Source organism: Vulpes lagopus, chromosome 4 (assembly GCF_018345385.1).
Source record: "Vulpes lagopus strain Blue_001 chromosome 4, ASM1834538v1, whole genome shotgun sequence".
Taxonomy (NCBI): Eukaryota; Metazoa; Chordata; class Mammalia; order Carnivora; family Canidae; genus Vulpes; species Vulpes lagopus.
Window position 1 is genome coordinate 117249119 of NC_054827.1, and position 13896 is coordinate 117263014.

General features: G+C 45.6%; 1 protein-coding gene across 5 annotated transcripts in view; it reads right to left on the bottom strand.

The window, feature by feature from the left end:
* Window positions 1–13896, bottom strand: part of ARNT2 (aryl hydrocarbon receptor nuclear translocator 2) — a 157317-nt gene that overhangs the window by 38500 nt on the left and 104921 nt on the right. For all 5 annotated transcript variants that reach the window (XM_041752488.1, XM_041752487.1, XM_041752490.1 and 2 more), the window contains exons 9-10: window positions 1836–1912; window positions 350–484 (exon numbers count right to left, since the gene is read on the bottom strand). In XM_041752488.1, the coding sequence (XP_041608422.1) occupies window positions 350–484; window positions 1836–1912 (212 nt within the window). The remainder of the gene's footprint in view (window positions 1–349; window positions 485–1835; window positions 1913–13896) is intronic.

Genomic DNA, 13896 nt, shown 5'->3' on the forward strand with positions numbered 1-13896 from the left:
TCTTTCATGTTCACATTGTTTCTTAGCCCAAGAAGGAGAGGCTGTGTTTGGTGTTCATCTAAGTTAATGGATCTGAGAGCCCTGTCCTCCTAGCCCCATCCTTCATGCTGCTTTGTGAACAATCAGGATGGTTAGGGCAAAAACTGAAGAGTTAATTTTAAGCAGTGCAGCCACCTGCAACATCTTCCTTGCTTTGGAAGGACATTCCTCCCTCCAGGCAGGAATCTGGATTTTTATGCTGCGTTCCCTATGCCGTCATTCAGCTGTATCTTGAACAGATGAGAGAGATCAGCACATTCTAAGTGAAGTTAAACCTCTAGCCAAGTGCCAAGAGCTCAGAGCCACCCACCTGCGGTTGGTAGCCGATCACGCTGATGCATCTCGGGTCTACGAATGTGATGATCCCATCTGAGTTGTGCCGAGATAAGAACTCCGTGGGCACTGACATCCCGCTCATGTCCATGCACACAGGAGAGCTGGTCACCTGGAAGGGGGGCATCCACACTGAGGTGGTTCTGGCAGAGACAGAGGTGGGGACGGTAGGAGAGACGGACACGGGAGGAATCCACGTGGAGTCAGTTTTCCAGATCCTTCTGAGTCATTCTTGCACCCAGCCTAAAACTTTCCGAGCGTCCTGGACGCACCTTCTACTAACTAGCACTGGGGGCCCTTACACTTCTGAGCCTTGATGTCCTCTGAGTCAACAGGAATAACGAGTCCTGTAATCTCTCAAGGTCGGGTGAGGTTCAAAGAGATGCTGCATGCCGACCCCGGCACGATGCCTGGCACGTAGTTGGGTGCTCAGAGACATCAGAACCCACCTTCCCCTTACTAAGGATGGTCAGAATATTTGGGAAGTACACACTTGGGGAGCGAATGTACCCCATTGTTCTTTCTTCACCCACCTGTAAGGAACAAGCAGTGTTCATCACAGGTGAATGAAACTACTCACTCATTTGTCTGAAGGCGTCAGAACCTAGGAACCAGGAGTGTGATAGGCTACCATCCTCTGAGATGTATTTACTGCATCCCCTGTCAACAGCAGGGGAAGGCTGGTGGTGCCCCAGGGGGAATGAGGGGTCCAGCTGCCTGAATGCCTACTGTGTGCGCTGGATGCTGAGCCCATGGGCTCTACAGACGCTATGTAGTACATGCAACTGTCACAAGATTAAAGACACATTCCCCATGTGGCTTCTTAGGGCTTTGCGGGGAGGGGCATGCGCTCAACCAAGAGAACAGACTCTAAGGAAGGACAATAGACTTGTGAGCCCAACACCAGGAGTGTAGGGAAGAGAGAATGATCCTGACTATGAGGACAGAGGAGTCCCTTCAGCTGGATGTTGGAGGAGGCCAAAATAGAGGAAAAAGGAGAAATTTCGGGAGGAAGAAAGAGGAGCAGGAAACACCAGGCCTCAGAAACAGCCTGTGGGGCCCAGAGAGGTTGGAAAGCACTTGCGGGGTCTGCGGAAACAGTGAGGAGGGCTTTGAGAATCAAGCATCAGGGGACAGGAGGGAGGAGGCTGGAGGAAGAGTTGGTGCTTCACCCTGAGGACCCAGGGGAAGCATTTCAGCCAGTCTGGCAGCTGCCATGGAAGCAGAAGCCGATGCTGCTGTGGCTGGCACTCGAGTGGGGGTGGACCGAGTGGGGGCACCCCGCTGCTCAGTATGCCTCCCTGTGCTCTCCCAGATCCAGCTTCACCCCTGTCCAGAGAGGGACCCAAAGCCCCGAGAACGCTGGGCACACAGAGGTCAGAAGAGGCAAACCCGTGTGCTTGTGCTCTCTGGCACAGCAAGCCCCCGTCTGAATGTGCAAAGGGCCATACCCTTCCCCTCACCTGGAGTCTTCCAATCGCCACAAGGCAGTACTTACTGCCTTGCCCCACATCCGCATCCTCCTCAGGGATGGTCATTCCTGAAAAGAGAAAAGTCAATGTCATCAACAACGAACCCAAGACAGGTGGCAGAGGGGCACAAGCACCCAAGATTTTATGCAACCCAAAATACAGGTCCGTGTGGACCGCTCAGGGTCTGGGAAGGGAGCCAGTGCATTAACCAGCACCCACTCCCACCCAGCTCCTCTTGAGCTGCCTGACATCTTTGGTAATTTCAGGGGGCGGTGTCATCTGCATCTGTGCACGACGCAGAGGAGGTTAAGGGAGATGAAATGATGAAATGCAAATTATTCATTTATTTACTTGCAAAATGTGGCCAAAACATTTAGCTAGAAAGGAAATCTCAGTAAGAAGTGTAAGTGGGTGTTTCTGGTTCCATAAATATTTCATTTACAAGGGTGATAAAAGAGATACAAGTGAAGGTTATTGAGCATTGAAAACCAGTGCCCTAGGATCCCTGGGTGGCGCAGTGGTTTGGCGCCTGCCTTTGGCCCAGGGCGTGATCCTGGAGACCCGGGATTGAATTCCACGTCGGGCTCCCGGTGCATGGAGCCTGCTTCTCCCTCTGCCTATGTCTCTGCCTCTCTCTCTCTCTCTCTGTGTGACTATCATAAATAAATAAAAATTAAAAAAAAAAAAACAGTACCCTTTGGGGCACCTGGCTGGCTCAGTCGGTGGAGCATGTGACTCTTTTTTTTTTTTTAAGATTTTATTTATTTATTTATGAGAGACACACACAGAGAGAGAGAGGCAGAGACACAGGCAGAGGGAGAAGCAGGCTCTATGCAGGGAGCCCGACGTGGGACTCAATCCCAGGTCTCCAGGATCAGGCCCTGGGCTGAAGGCAGAGCTAAACCACTGAGCCACCCGGGCTGCCTGCATGTAATTCTTTATCTTGGAGTTGTGAGTTCCAGGCCCACGTTGGAAAATTACTTAAAAATAAAATCCGAAAAAGAAAAAGAAAGAAAAAGAAAAAGAAGAAGAAAAAAAAAAAGAAAAGAAAACCAATGCTCTGGGTAGGCAGGATTTGGTTAAAATAGTCCTCAGGGTTCTTTGGTCAAGGAAGAGTCTTCTGCTCTGTGCAGGAGCCTGACATAGGGTTGCCCATGGTGCAAGCTTCTTGAGTGGCCGAGGTTGATCCCTGACAAGCCACCACCAGGATCTAACTGCAGGTGAACCTGCGGGAGGAGGGTGTAGAGGTGTGCAGGGAGGCAGGGGCAAATGCTGGCATCAGCAGGAGGAAAGACTCACTATCATGCTCTATTCTGATGCAGCATCTCTGGCAAGGTGGTACTGAGCCATCTTCAGGTTACCGTCCTGATACTTGGATTTTCTCTATATTTTCCAAGGGTTACTTGCACAATACTCTCAAGTAACATGTGATCTTTAAAAATGGCTTTGACTTAGTACCCAACAACAAAAAGACAAATATTCCCAAGTAAAAATGAGCAAAGGTCCGAATGTTACCCCAAAGAAGACACATAAATGACTAATAAGCACATGGAAAGATACTCAACATCATGAATCATTGGGAAATGCAAATCAAAACCACACTGAGATACCACTTCACACCTATTAAGATGACTAATAAAAAAAAATGCAATAACAAGTGTTGGTAAAGACATGGAGAAACTGGAGCCTCGTATACCACTGGCAGGAATGTAAAATGGTGCCAGCACTTTGGAAAACAGTCTGGTAGTTGTGTCATGAGGTTAACCACTGGGCCACCATATGACCCAGCCGTTCCACTCCTAGGTGGATGTCCAAGAGAAATAAAAAAAATCTGCCCACACAAAAACATACGCATGAACGTTCATAGTAGCGCTATTCACAACAGCCCCCCAAAGTGGAAACAACCCTAATATCTATTCACTGATGAGCGGATACACAAAATGGGGCAAATCTATACAATGGACTATTACTCAGCCACAAACACGAAGTGCTGATGCACGCTACAGCCCAGATAAATCTCAACAACATGGGACTGAATGAAAGAAGCCAGACACAGGAGATCACACAGTACGTGAGTCCATGGGAAATGTCCAGACCAGGCATGTCCATGGATACAGAGAGTGGATGCCTAGAGTGTGGGGGGGGGGGGGGAGGAGAGAGGGAAGGGGGCTAGCTGTTACCACGCATGTAATTTCTTTTTGCCGGTCATAAAAAAAAAATACCCTAATTTTAATTGTGACAGTTGAAAACTGTCATGCAACACATGCAAAACACATGCAACACATGAATGTACCAAAATCCAGATAACTACATGCTTGAAATGGGTGATGCAGGCACGTAAAGAACCCTGGTCCTTTAAGGAAGTTTGGGTTTACTGAAGATTTTAGGATATGTGCATTATATCTCAACAAAGCCGGTCTAAAAAAAAAGGATTCTGAAAAAAATAAAGAGGTGGGACTGAGGGAAGTAAGGAGCCATCCAAAAGCCCCATGGAAAAAAAAAAAATCAAAGGTGACATTTTGATATACTTTTGTCCAGTCTTTGTTTTTTTTTAATAAATTAATTTTTTATTGGTGTTCAATTTACCAACATACAGAATAACACGCAGTGCTCATCCCGTCAAGTGTCCCCCTCAGTGCCCATCACCCATTCACCCCCACCCTCCATCCTCCTCCCCTTCCACCACCCCTAGTTCGTTTCCCAGAGTTATTGTCCAGTCTTTGTGGAGCAAGTTTAGGAACTAAATAAAAGATAAACATTAAAGTTAACCTTAATGATGTCAATTCTCTTTATGCCCTTTATTGTGTGTATATGTGTATAATAAGATGTCTTTCCTTTCTTACATTGTTTTGTATCCTGCTTTGGAAACTTTAGAACTTATTGGGAAAGCCTTTCAATGTGTTAAAACATCTGTTTTTCATTTTTCCTTTGAATGGACGGACCATGGTTCGTCCGACCCCATCTCTACGGTTCTTCATGGTGTGGGATCGCAGCTTCCTGCTCACCCAAGTAAAGCAGCCATGCACACCCTTCCAGACAAAGCCTTTTAGTGCAACGAGGACATCTTGAGGATAAAAATCCCTAGAAGTGAAATTGGTGGCTTAAAGAACATAAATGGTACTTTACTGTTGGTTATATTTGCTTTGCTTTTATTTTGTTAGAATATATATTTATTTTCTGTCTTTCATGGACAGCCTGCACAGGCTTTTGCTGTACGAAGATCTGTTTGGGTTTTTTTCCTCACAGATTCTGAAACTGTCTTTACATATTAAGAACATACAGGTCCAGGGACGCCTGAGTGGCTCAGCGGTTGAGCGCCTGCCTTTGGCCCAGGGCGTGATCTCGGATTCCTGGGTTCTAGTCCCATATCGGCCTCCCTGCATGGAGCCTGCTTCTCCCTCTGCCTGTCTCTGCCTCTCTGTGTCTCTCATTAATAAATAAATAAAATCTTAAAAAAGAAAAAGAATATACAGATCCCATACAAGTTCCTTTTTAAGTGTGTTTTCTATATTTTGTCTATTTGTTTTTATATAGAATATTATTAAAGTACAATTAAACCTGTCAGTTTTTACTCTGCAGTTTTTGCCTTTGGGGCTCATTCTATGAAATGATCTCTACCCTACGGTTATGGAAAACATTCACCCATGTTTTCATAGAGTACTTTGAAAGCCTCATATTTATCTTTAATAAATCTGAAATTTATTTTTGATATGTTTGACTTCATGTTTTCCAAAGGATTAGTCAGTTGTCCTCAAACTATGTACTGACTAATTTTTTCCTTTCCCCACTAACTGAAAACGCTTCCTTCATCACAAAGCACATTTCTATTTTTTTAAAAAGATTTTATTTATTCATGAGAGACAGAGAGAGAGAGAGAGAGAGAGAGAGAGGCAGAGACACAGGCAGAGGGAGAAGCAGGCTCCTTGTGGGGAGCTCGATGTGCGATTTGATCTCGGGATCCCGGGATCATGCCCTGAGCCAAAGGCAGGCGCTCAACCGCTGAGCCACCCAGGCGCCCCACACAGCACATTTCTAAAGAGACTTGGGTCTCTTTTAGGTCTTTTTGTTCAATAGTTTGATTTTTAAGTTCAATATATCACATTTTAATTATTCAGGCTTTAACATACATATTTCCATGTCTGGTATGGCAATTACTTCTTAGTACTTTGTTTATCAAGATTTTGTTGGCTATTTTTGTATTTATTGGCCCATATGAATTTCAGAATTAATTTTCACTTAAAAGAAATCTCATTGGGACAATTATTGAAATTGTATCAGATCTATACACTGGTTTGGAACAAACCAAAATCTTTATAATACTAAGCCTTTGCATCAAGACTATGTGTGATGCTCTAGGTAGCTGGATCATTTGTGTCCCTCCATATTATTTTGTAGTTTAAGCCTATATATCTCATGTTAATGTTTTTAGCATATACGATGCAATGCTGTTATCTTCATAAATGGGTATTTCTTTTTTAAAAATTAGAATTAGACCTGTCTGATGTTTTCTCTCACAAGTCTTCATGAAGAACTACTCACCACTAGGGCAATACTTTTGTTTTCAAATTTAATTTTTTTCATTTTTAGGGGCAGCCCCTGTGGCGCAGCGGTTTAGCACCACCTGCAGCCCAGGGTGTGATTCTGGAGACCTGGGATCGAGTCTCATGTCAGGCTCCCTGCATAGAGCCTGCTTCTCCCTCTGCCTGTGACTCTGCCTCTCTCTCTCTGAATAAATAAAAAATAAAATCTTTTAAAAAATTAAATTTTTTTCATTTTTATTTTCACTAATTCCATCTTCTTAGTTTGCTTATAGTATTTTGTCACTATTTTTCTGGTTTATAGGTCAAATAAATTCTACTTTCATAAATTAAATTCCCAATTTGTAAGTTAAATTCCTAGTTTTTCTGCATTTAATAATGAAAGTTTTTCAAGCCACAGCTTTCTTTCAAACACTGGCCACGTGCCCTAAGTCTCTAGATGGAGTGGGGTCACAGTTGCTACATACAAAATAGTTTGTAATTAGGGTTTCATTTGACTTTCATCCTTCACCAAAAGTTACTCAGGATGAGTTCCTTTATACCAGTAGTTGATTTGCCCTTTTATAAGGACACCAGTTGTACTGGATTAGGAACCCATCATATTCAGTGTGACCTCATTTCAACTTAACTAGTTACATCTGCAAGGACTCTATATCCAAATAGGTCAAATTCTGAAATACTCGGGCTTAGGACTTCAACACATGAATTTGGGGAGGACACAAGTCAACCTATAATGCCTTCTATGAATATTGTGTGTCTACTCCTCCCCTTCCTAGTAGGTTAGCCATGACATGGACACAGCACATGAACCAAGAGAACACTGTCCTGTATCCATGACAAGCATCACTAATTGAGCATGGGCTTCTTTCCCACTAATTACAGAAGCAGATCCAAAACAGCTAGTCAGAGTGGGCCATAAAATAAAACCTATTTGCCATTTCTGTTTTCTTAGTGTTTTATGACAAAGTTGCATAAATTCTTTCAATAATAATGATTACATAAAAACTTTAGTGATACTGGTCAATCTGGGTACTTCCTGGTACTGCAGGGTGTCTGAGTGGGAGATGCAAAGAGAGATGTAGGTACCAAACACTCCCTAGCTCCCTACGATGCTCTGAGCTCTGTTTAAATATTAAATAGTTTAAATATTACAAAAATGCAGAGAAAACAGATACAAGAAAGCTATAATAGGTACAACATGACACGAACAAAGTGGCTAGGAAGTCAGCAGAATCCTGGTGAAGGCTCTATGGACAAGGATTCATGAGAACTGGGTGTGTGTGTTTGGTGGGACTGGGAAGCCCTGGGAACAGATGGCTCTGGGATGGCACTCGGGGAAGGAGGTACAGCATGGTACCTCGGTGAGTCTGGCACAGTTACATGTGACATCCAGGCTCTGAGCACCCATGCCATCAGGATGTCTCTCATGTAAGGCAAAAGCTTATGAAAGTACCTCATCCATCTGGAAAGTACCCATTGTCATCTCAGCAATCAGAACAAGGTTTCTATGTTTTCCTCATAGATGTCCCAAAGGCCACTCACTACAGCCCATGTACTCTGCTCTCAAAAAAGGCTGCCAGTGCCCAACTCACAGCCTATTTTATTTCCTTTAATGTAGGATACTGGCAAGTTGGGGTGCTTGGTTGTCTAGAGCAGAAGGATGAGAAACAACAGTCTGTGATTGGTTGTGGACAGGATAAAAACAGGCACAAGTGCCAGCCACCAGCAGGTGGATTTGAGGGCAGTGGATCCTATGGAGCATAAAAAGAAATGCACCAAAACAAACCACCAATAAAACAAGTCATAGGGGAGATAGCACTGGGCTGAAAAGCCCTGAAGATATCTTTAAATTGTCCTTTTAATTTCTGTCCAGCTCTGGAACTCTGTCACAAGAACTCTCAATCAGCAGAGAAAGATGAGAGCTCATTCTGTGTCCCTCATTCATTCTACGCAACAAAAAACAATGCAAACAAAATCAGAAGCTAAATGTCAGGCTAGAAGAAAATATTTGCAACATATAAGAAACAGAGGATTAATCTTCATAATGATATAAAGATGTCCTCTAAGTAAATGAGGAAAACACATCACCCAACAGGAAAATGGGCACACAGCATGAACAAGCAACGTGCAGGGAAATACAAAGAGTCAAATATACTCAGGAAAGTCATTCAACTTTGTTAACGAAGAAAACCCAGTTGGAAATATGTCCTTTCCCCCCTATACTATCCGACTGGCAAAAATTACAAAAGAATGGAATCATTCTTGGTAGGAAAGTGGGAAAATAGACACACTCCCATCCTGCCTTGCAGGGTAAATTTGGTGATATCTACGAGAAGGGACCTATGTCATTGCTCTACCAATGCTGAGATGACCCTGCAGAAACACCAGCACTTGTGGGTAGAGAATCACATACAAGGGCATTCTGGGCAGGAGCTCCAACCTGAAAACAACATCAGTGCTCCCGTTTGAGGACTGGCTGATGAAATATTGTGCAGCCACTTTAAAGAATGAAGTAGCACTATATGTACTGACTTGGAAACATATTTCTGATATCCATGATACATTAAAAAACAGCCTATGTAATTAAATATACAACATGAGCTCCAACTGTTTCTCTATATAGAAAAATACCTAGAATAAAAGGCACTGGTGTGTTATCAGCTGGTTCTTGGAGGTGGGTCCTGGGTAGGAAGGGAGACTTATTTTTAGTTCATAATTTAAAAAAATGTTTTAAATGTGTTTGTGGGTGAATTTAACTATAATTTTAGAGATTTTTATAGACCTTTCAAATTTCTTTAATGAAGATGGGCTGGTTTTGTCATAGCCATTAAAAAAAAATAGAGATACCAGGATAAAAGAGCCCAGCACATGATGTTTGGTACTTAAAAGGGTGGGCTTCACACACTTGGGAAGTTTTCTGAGTTGGTTCCTCATTCTCCAGCAACTCCTGGATCCCGAGTGTGGCGTATGTAAATCCAGACATCAGAACTCTACCTCTTGGCCCTCAAACTGACGGAGAGTGTACCTGATGATGCTAGAAGTTTAATTCTAAACCATCTGACAGAACTGCAACACTGCTTTCCAAATTAACTGGTCTTGAATCATGAACATTAACATGCATCTTCTTTTGCCTAAAAGGAAAGTTGTAAAGGGTATCTTCTGCTTTTACCTGGACTTAAGAAGATACAGCTTTGTTTCCAATAAGTCATAGTCTGTAAACAGAGCGCTGGCCAGCAAGGAGCCAGTGAGGGGCTAGCCAGAGTGACACCAGGGCCGCATAGAGGTGCAGAGGGGACATCGGGAGTGAGGACAGCCCCTCCCTCGGCTTCCCTTCACTCTGCCATCCATAAAGGGAGGAGGGGGCTGTGGGCCTCATCTACTATGAGACTGAGGCCCTGTCACCTTCCCTGGTGGAGATGGGGGTTTCACTGGAAAGCAGCATGGCTTCAGGGTGATTTTCAGCTTCAGTCATACAGAGTTCACGGATACAATGACACACCCCGCTGGGGGCTTCTAGACTCTGCAACCACCACCCTTCTCCCAGTGGAGAGGGCGGGGCCACGTCCTGCTGTCCACCTGCTGGCCCTCCCGCCTATGCCCGTGGCTACTGGGGGCTGTGCTTGCTGCTCCCTCCCTGCCAGCCCTGGGCACGCTGGGCGCTGGCTGGCACCCACAGTCCCTCTGCACTGCAGGTCTCTGCTAGCACACCACTCATCACGGCCTGCCCCTCAGCCGCCCCGTGCCGACCATGCCATGACCCCTCACCACCCGGTGCCTCGCCACTTTTGCCTCCGTGTTCCTCTCTGTGAACATTAGGCCCACTTGCTCCTGCTCGCTTTTCTCCAACTAAATGGCTCCCAAATGAGCTCCTTCTACTCAGCCCTTGGAAACTGTATTCTTGGCAACCCAAGCTTGTGGCCATCTGCCTCTTACAGGCTGTGACCTGGCTGTGTCTGTGCCTTCCTCAGGGGGACCACCACCCCAGCAGGGGCTACTCCTTCCTCCAGTGGCACTGGTTGTGGACCCCGGTCCCTGGCCCAGGGCTGCCTCCACACACCTGTCCTGTTGCTGTGCTCTGCAGCGTTGGACTAGCATCTCCTTCTCCCCAGTCCTGTCTTACTTCCCCACGCTGTGGTCCACCCTGTTGCCACTTCCATTCACCCTGCCATAGTGCAGCCGTCACCCAATTTCAAGTCCCCTCTCTAAAGAACCTCAGAAGGTTCCCCGTTGGTCACCAATTTCAGAGCCACTTATTCCATCTGTGAAAGCACATCCCAAAATCTATTTTGGGGAGCAGCTCATCCAAGGAAGAATCCTGGTGAATGATATGAAGGGTAAATACTTTTTATAGAAGAATATGATAATTTTCTGCTACAGATTGGCTGAGCTCACCTGCCAGTATCTCCTTACCCCATTCTGGGGACTTTTCAGAAAGTGGAGCAAAAGGAGGCCTGTGTGTCCTTCAGAGCATGTATCTCAGAGCACAGCAGCTGAGCTCTGTGGGTACCCCCCTCCAATACAGGGAGACACAAACTGTCTTCACATTTGAAATGGTGGTGACGAGGTTTTCTCTGGATGTCAGGAACGCAGGCTATAGCTCTGGAGGCCTCCCAGTGCGTGCTCCAAGTGGCCATACTGGTTCCAGGAAAGAACACTGTAAAGGGAAAGTGGTCATGGTGGCTGACACCAACAGGAGCAGAAGACAAGTCTTTGGTTGGTTTGATTGTTTATTTTTAAAGGAAGCTCCATGCCCATCATGGGGCTTGAACTCATGACCCTGAGATCAGGAGGCAAGTTCTTAGAAACAGAGTGTCTCAATGGTGATTAAGGGTCCCCGTGCTGGAGTGACCAGAGTCTGGATTCAGGAATCCTGACTCTTACCATGTACTGACAGCAGAACCTCCAGCCTCTCTGTAGTTCAGGAAATGGGACTCATAAGAGCCATGATCTGTGAAATGGGAACAGCAGTGAGCACTGGGCGAGCACAGTGCCCGGCATGCAGAACTCAATACAACCAGTCCTTGCTTTCCCTGAGACCCTGATCCAAAGACGTGGCCTTAGCACTCACCCAAAGACAGGGCCTGTTGCAGTGGCCTAGCTCCGATTGGCAGTAGGTTTCCTCTGTGGGGTCTGGGCTGTGGTTAAGGGCAGGGGACAGATGATGGGGTCAGCAGAGACACACAGCCTTGTGGGGCTTTCGGTGCTCTCTCTGCCACAGAGGAGGGGCTGGCCTGAGGTGATGCTCTCCTTGGCTCTGACATTCTGTGGATCCAAATGCCAGCATGGAGCTCAGCCACATGGTCTGTCAAATTTGACATATTCTGTGTGCTCCTCCTCAGTGCCACTGAGTATCTAGGGCCACCTTGGGTATCCAGCAGTGTAAGAGACCCGGCTCCTTCCTCAAGGAGCTCACTGACTGGCAGGGGCATGGAGAGCCAGGTCACCACGATTCCATGTGGTTTGTTTTAGGATAGGGAGATGAGCACAGGGCTGAGAGGTGGCCATGCAGCCCAGGAGGGACGCCAGGGCTGGGAGGAACAGTGTCAGGAGGGAACTCTTTCTGGCAGGAGCCACAACATTTATCAAAGTGAACCAGGATAATTCCAGCCATTTTAACAGATTTGAGTCATTCCCTGATTGGTTTCATAAACTTACTTTGCACCCCGTTCAGTTACTTTTCCTTTGGAAACACGCTTCGCTAGCGCCAGGTCAAAATGGATTCTGAGTCATATAGCAATACACAAATGAAATGTAACTGGAAACCATTATTTGGGATGAAACGTCACATTGGCCAGAAATGTGTGTTCATTTCTCACCCGGGGTTGCGCTAACCGTGTGTAGAGACACTCATGGAAAGTTGGCCTGTTTTTTAGCAATGCTGGGTGGAGTTTGTCCAGGGACTTGTATCTTCACATGTGAATTAAGACATATTTTTGCATTCTGCCAAAGGCAGGGAAGAAAACAACCTCCTTCTGCTGCAACCACTTTGGGCCACTTGTTCACAGCATGCTTCCAGGATATTCTCTGAGGAATACTCATAAGTTTTAGGCAAAAAAATAAAAAAAATAAAAAATAAATAAATTTCTCTGGCCAAATACATTTGGGAAGCATAGTTTAAACAAAGATAAAGAAGTTTCATCACTTAGACCTTCTTGGAGAATTCAGAATGCTTCTCTAGGAGAGGAAAACAGGACACGAAGTTTCCCACATTATTGACCACAGAATTTTTGTTTCATGGATGCGTCTCTGGGGAGGTGTGAGCTCTGAAGATATTTTGGGAAATGCTGACCTGTAGGTATGTTGCATTTCAGCATTCCTGCTGGTGACTCTGAAGAAATGAATCCCCCACTTTGCAAAGCAGAACTCTGAAGCTCAGAAGAGGAAACCAAGACCATCTGAGAAACAACCTGAATGTCCAGAATTACTGCAAAAACAACCAGAGACTGAGACAACAGCAAGTCTGCATCAGTACCAGAAATCAGGAGTCAGCCGTAAGCAGACTAGCAAGGTGAGATCTGGGGGTATCTGGTTTGGACAAGATGGGATGGAGGAAAGAGCTGACCAAGACATGAGCTCCTATACCTGATGCTACATGGGGAAGAACCTCCAGTAAGGCCAATCTATGAACTTCTAGCTGTAGTGGCTTGAGATTAGTGAGAAATGGGGGCAAATCATGAGGGCGAGCCAGGCCAGGAGGCCTACGCCTCCCAGAAGTAGCATAGTGGCCAAATGCCACTGCATCCTATCAAGGCCATTTGTGACTTCATCTCCTGCCCCCACCTCTATCCTTGGGTACAGACAAACAACTCTTACCACTGTGTTACTCAGGTAACAACAAAGGTAAGCATTCCTCTCCTGACCTCGGCAGGGCATGACAGATAGCACCAGAACCCACATGGTCAGCAATGGGACCATCCAAAACCTCAACAATGCACAAGCACATGGTGGCCTCTCGAGGGCAAGCCCTGTGGAAAGAATCACAAGCATGAGAGAAAGAGGAGGCTGACTGGAGGCATCATAGCAGGTGCTCCCACTAAAGAAAAAGAGTTTCTTTATTAAAAAAAAAAAGGGAGAGGAAAAACCCCTAAACTCAACAACCCGGCATGACACAAGAGGACATCATATTTACAAAAAAGACACAAGGCACAGTTTTAATTTAGCAAGTGTTGAGTTCACATGAAACATACCATTGTGGAGTTAAAAAAAAAATTAAATGGAAATCATACAGCGAGGATCCAGACTGAGAAACACCCCAAAGAATTTGGGAGAAAAGGATAAAGAAACCTATGTAAGGGGCAGGGAGAGTGGACGCGGGAAATTGATATGGCTGCAGGTGTGAGTGAAGGAGGCTGAGCAGCGGCAAGCTGGAAAAATCCAAATGAGCTTCCCCATGGAGAAGAAAGACTTGAGTGTGCAAGCCGCAAGGGCCCACCCAACACCAAGTGAGATGAATGAAAACAGACTTGCCCTGGACGCCATCTGAGCGAAAGTCTTGAATTCCAGGGATAAACTCA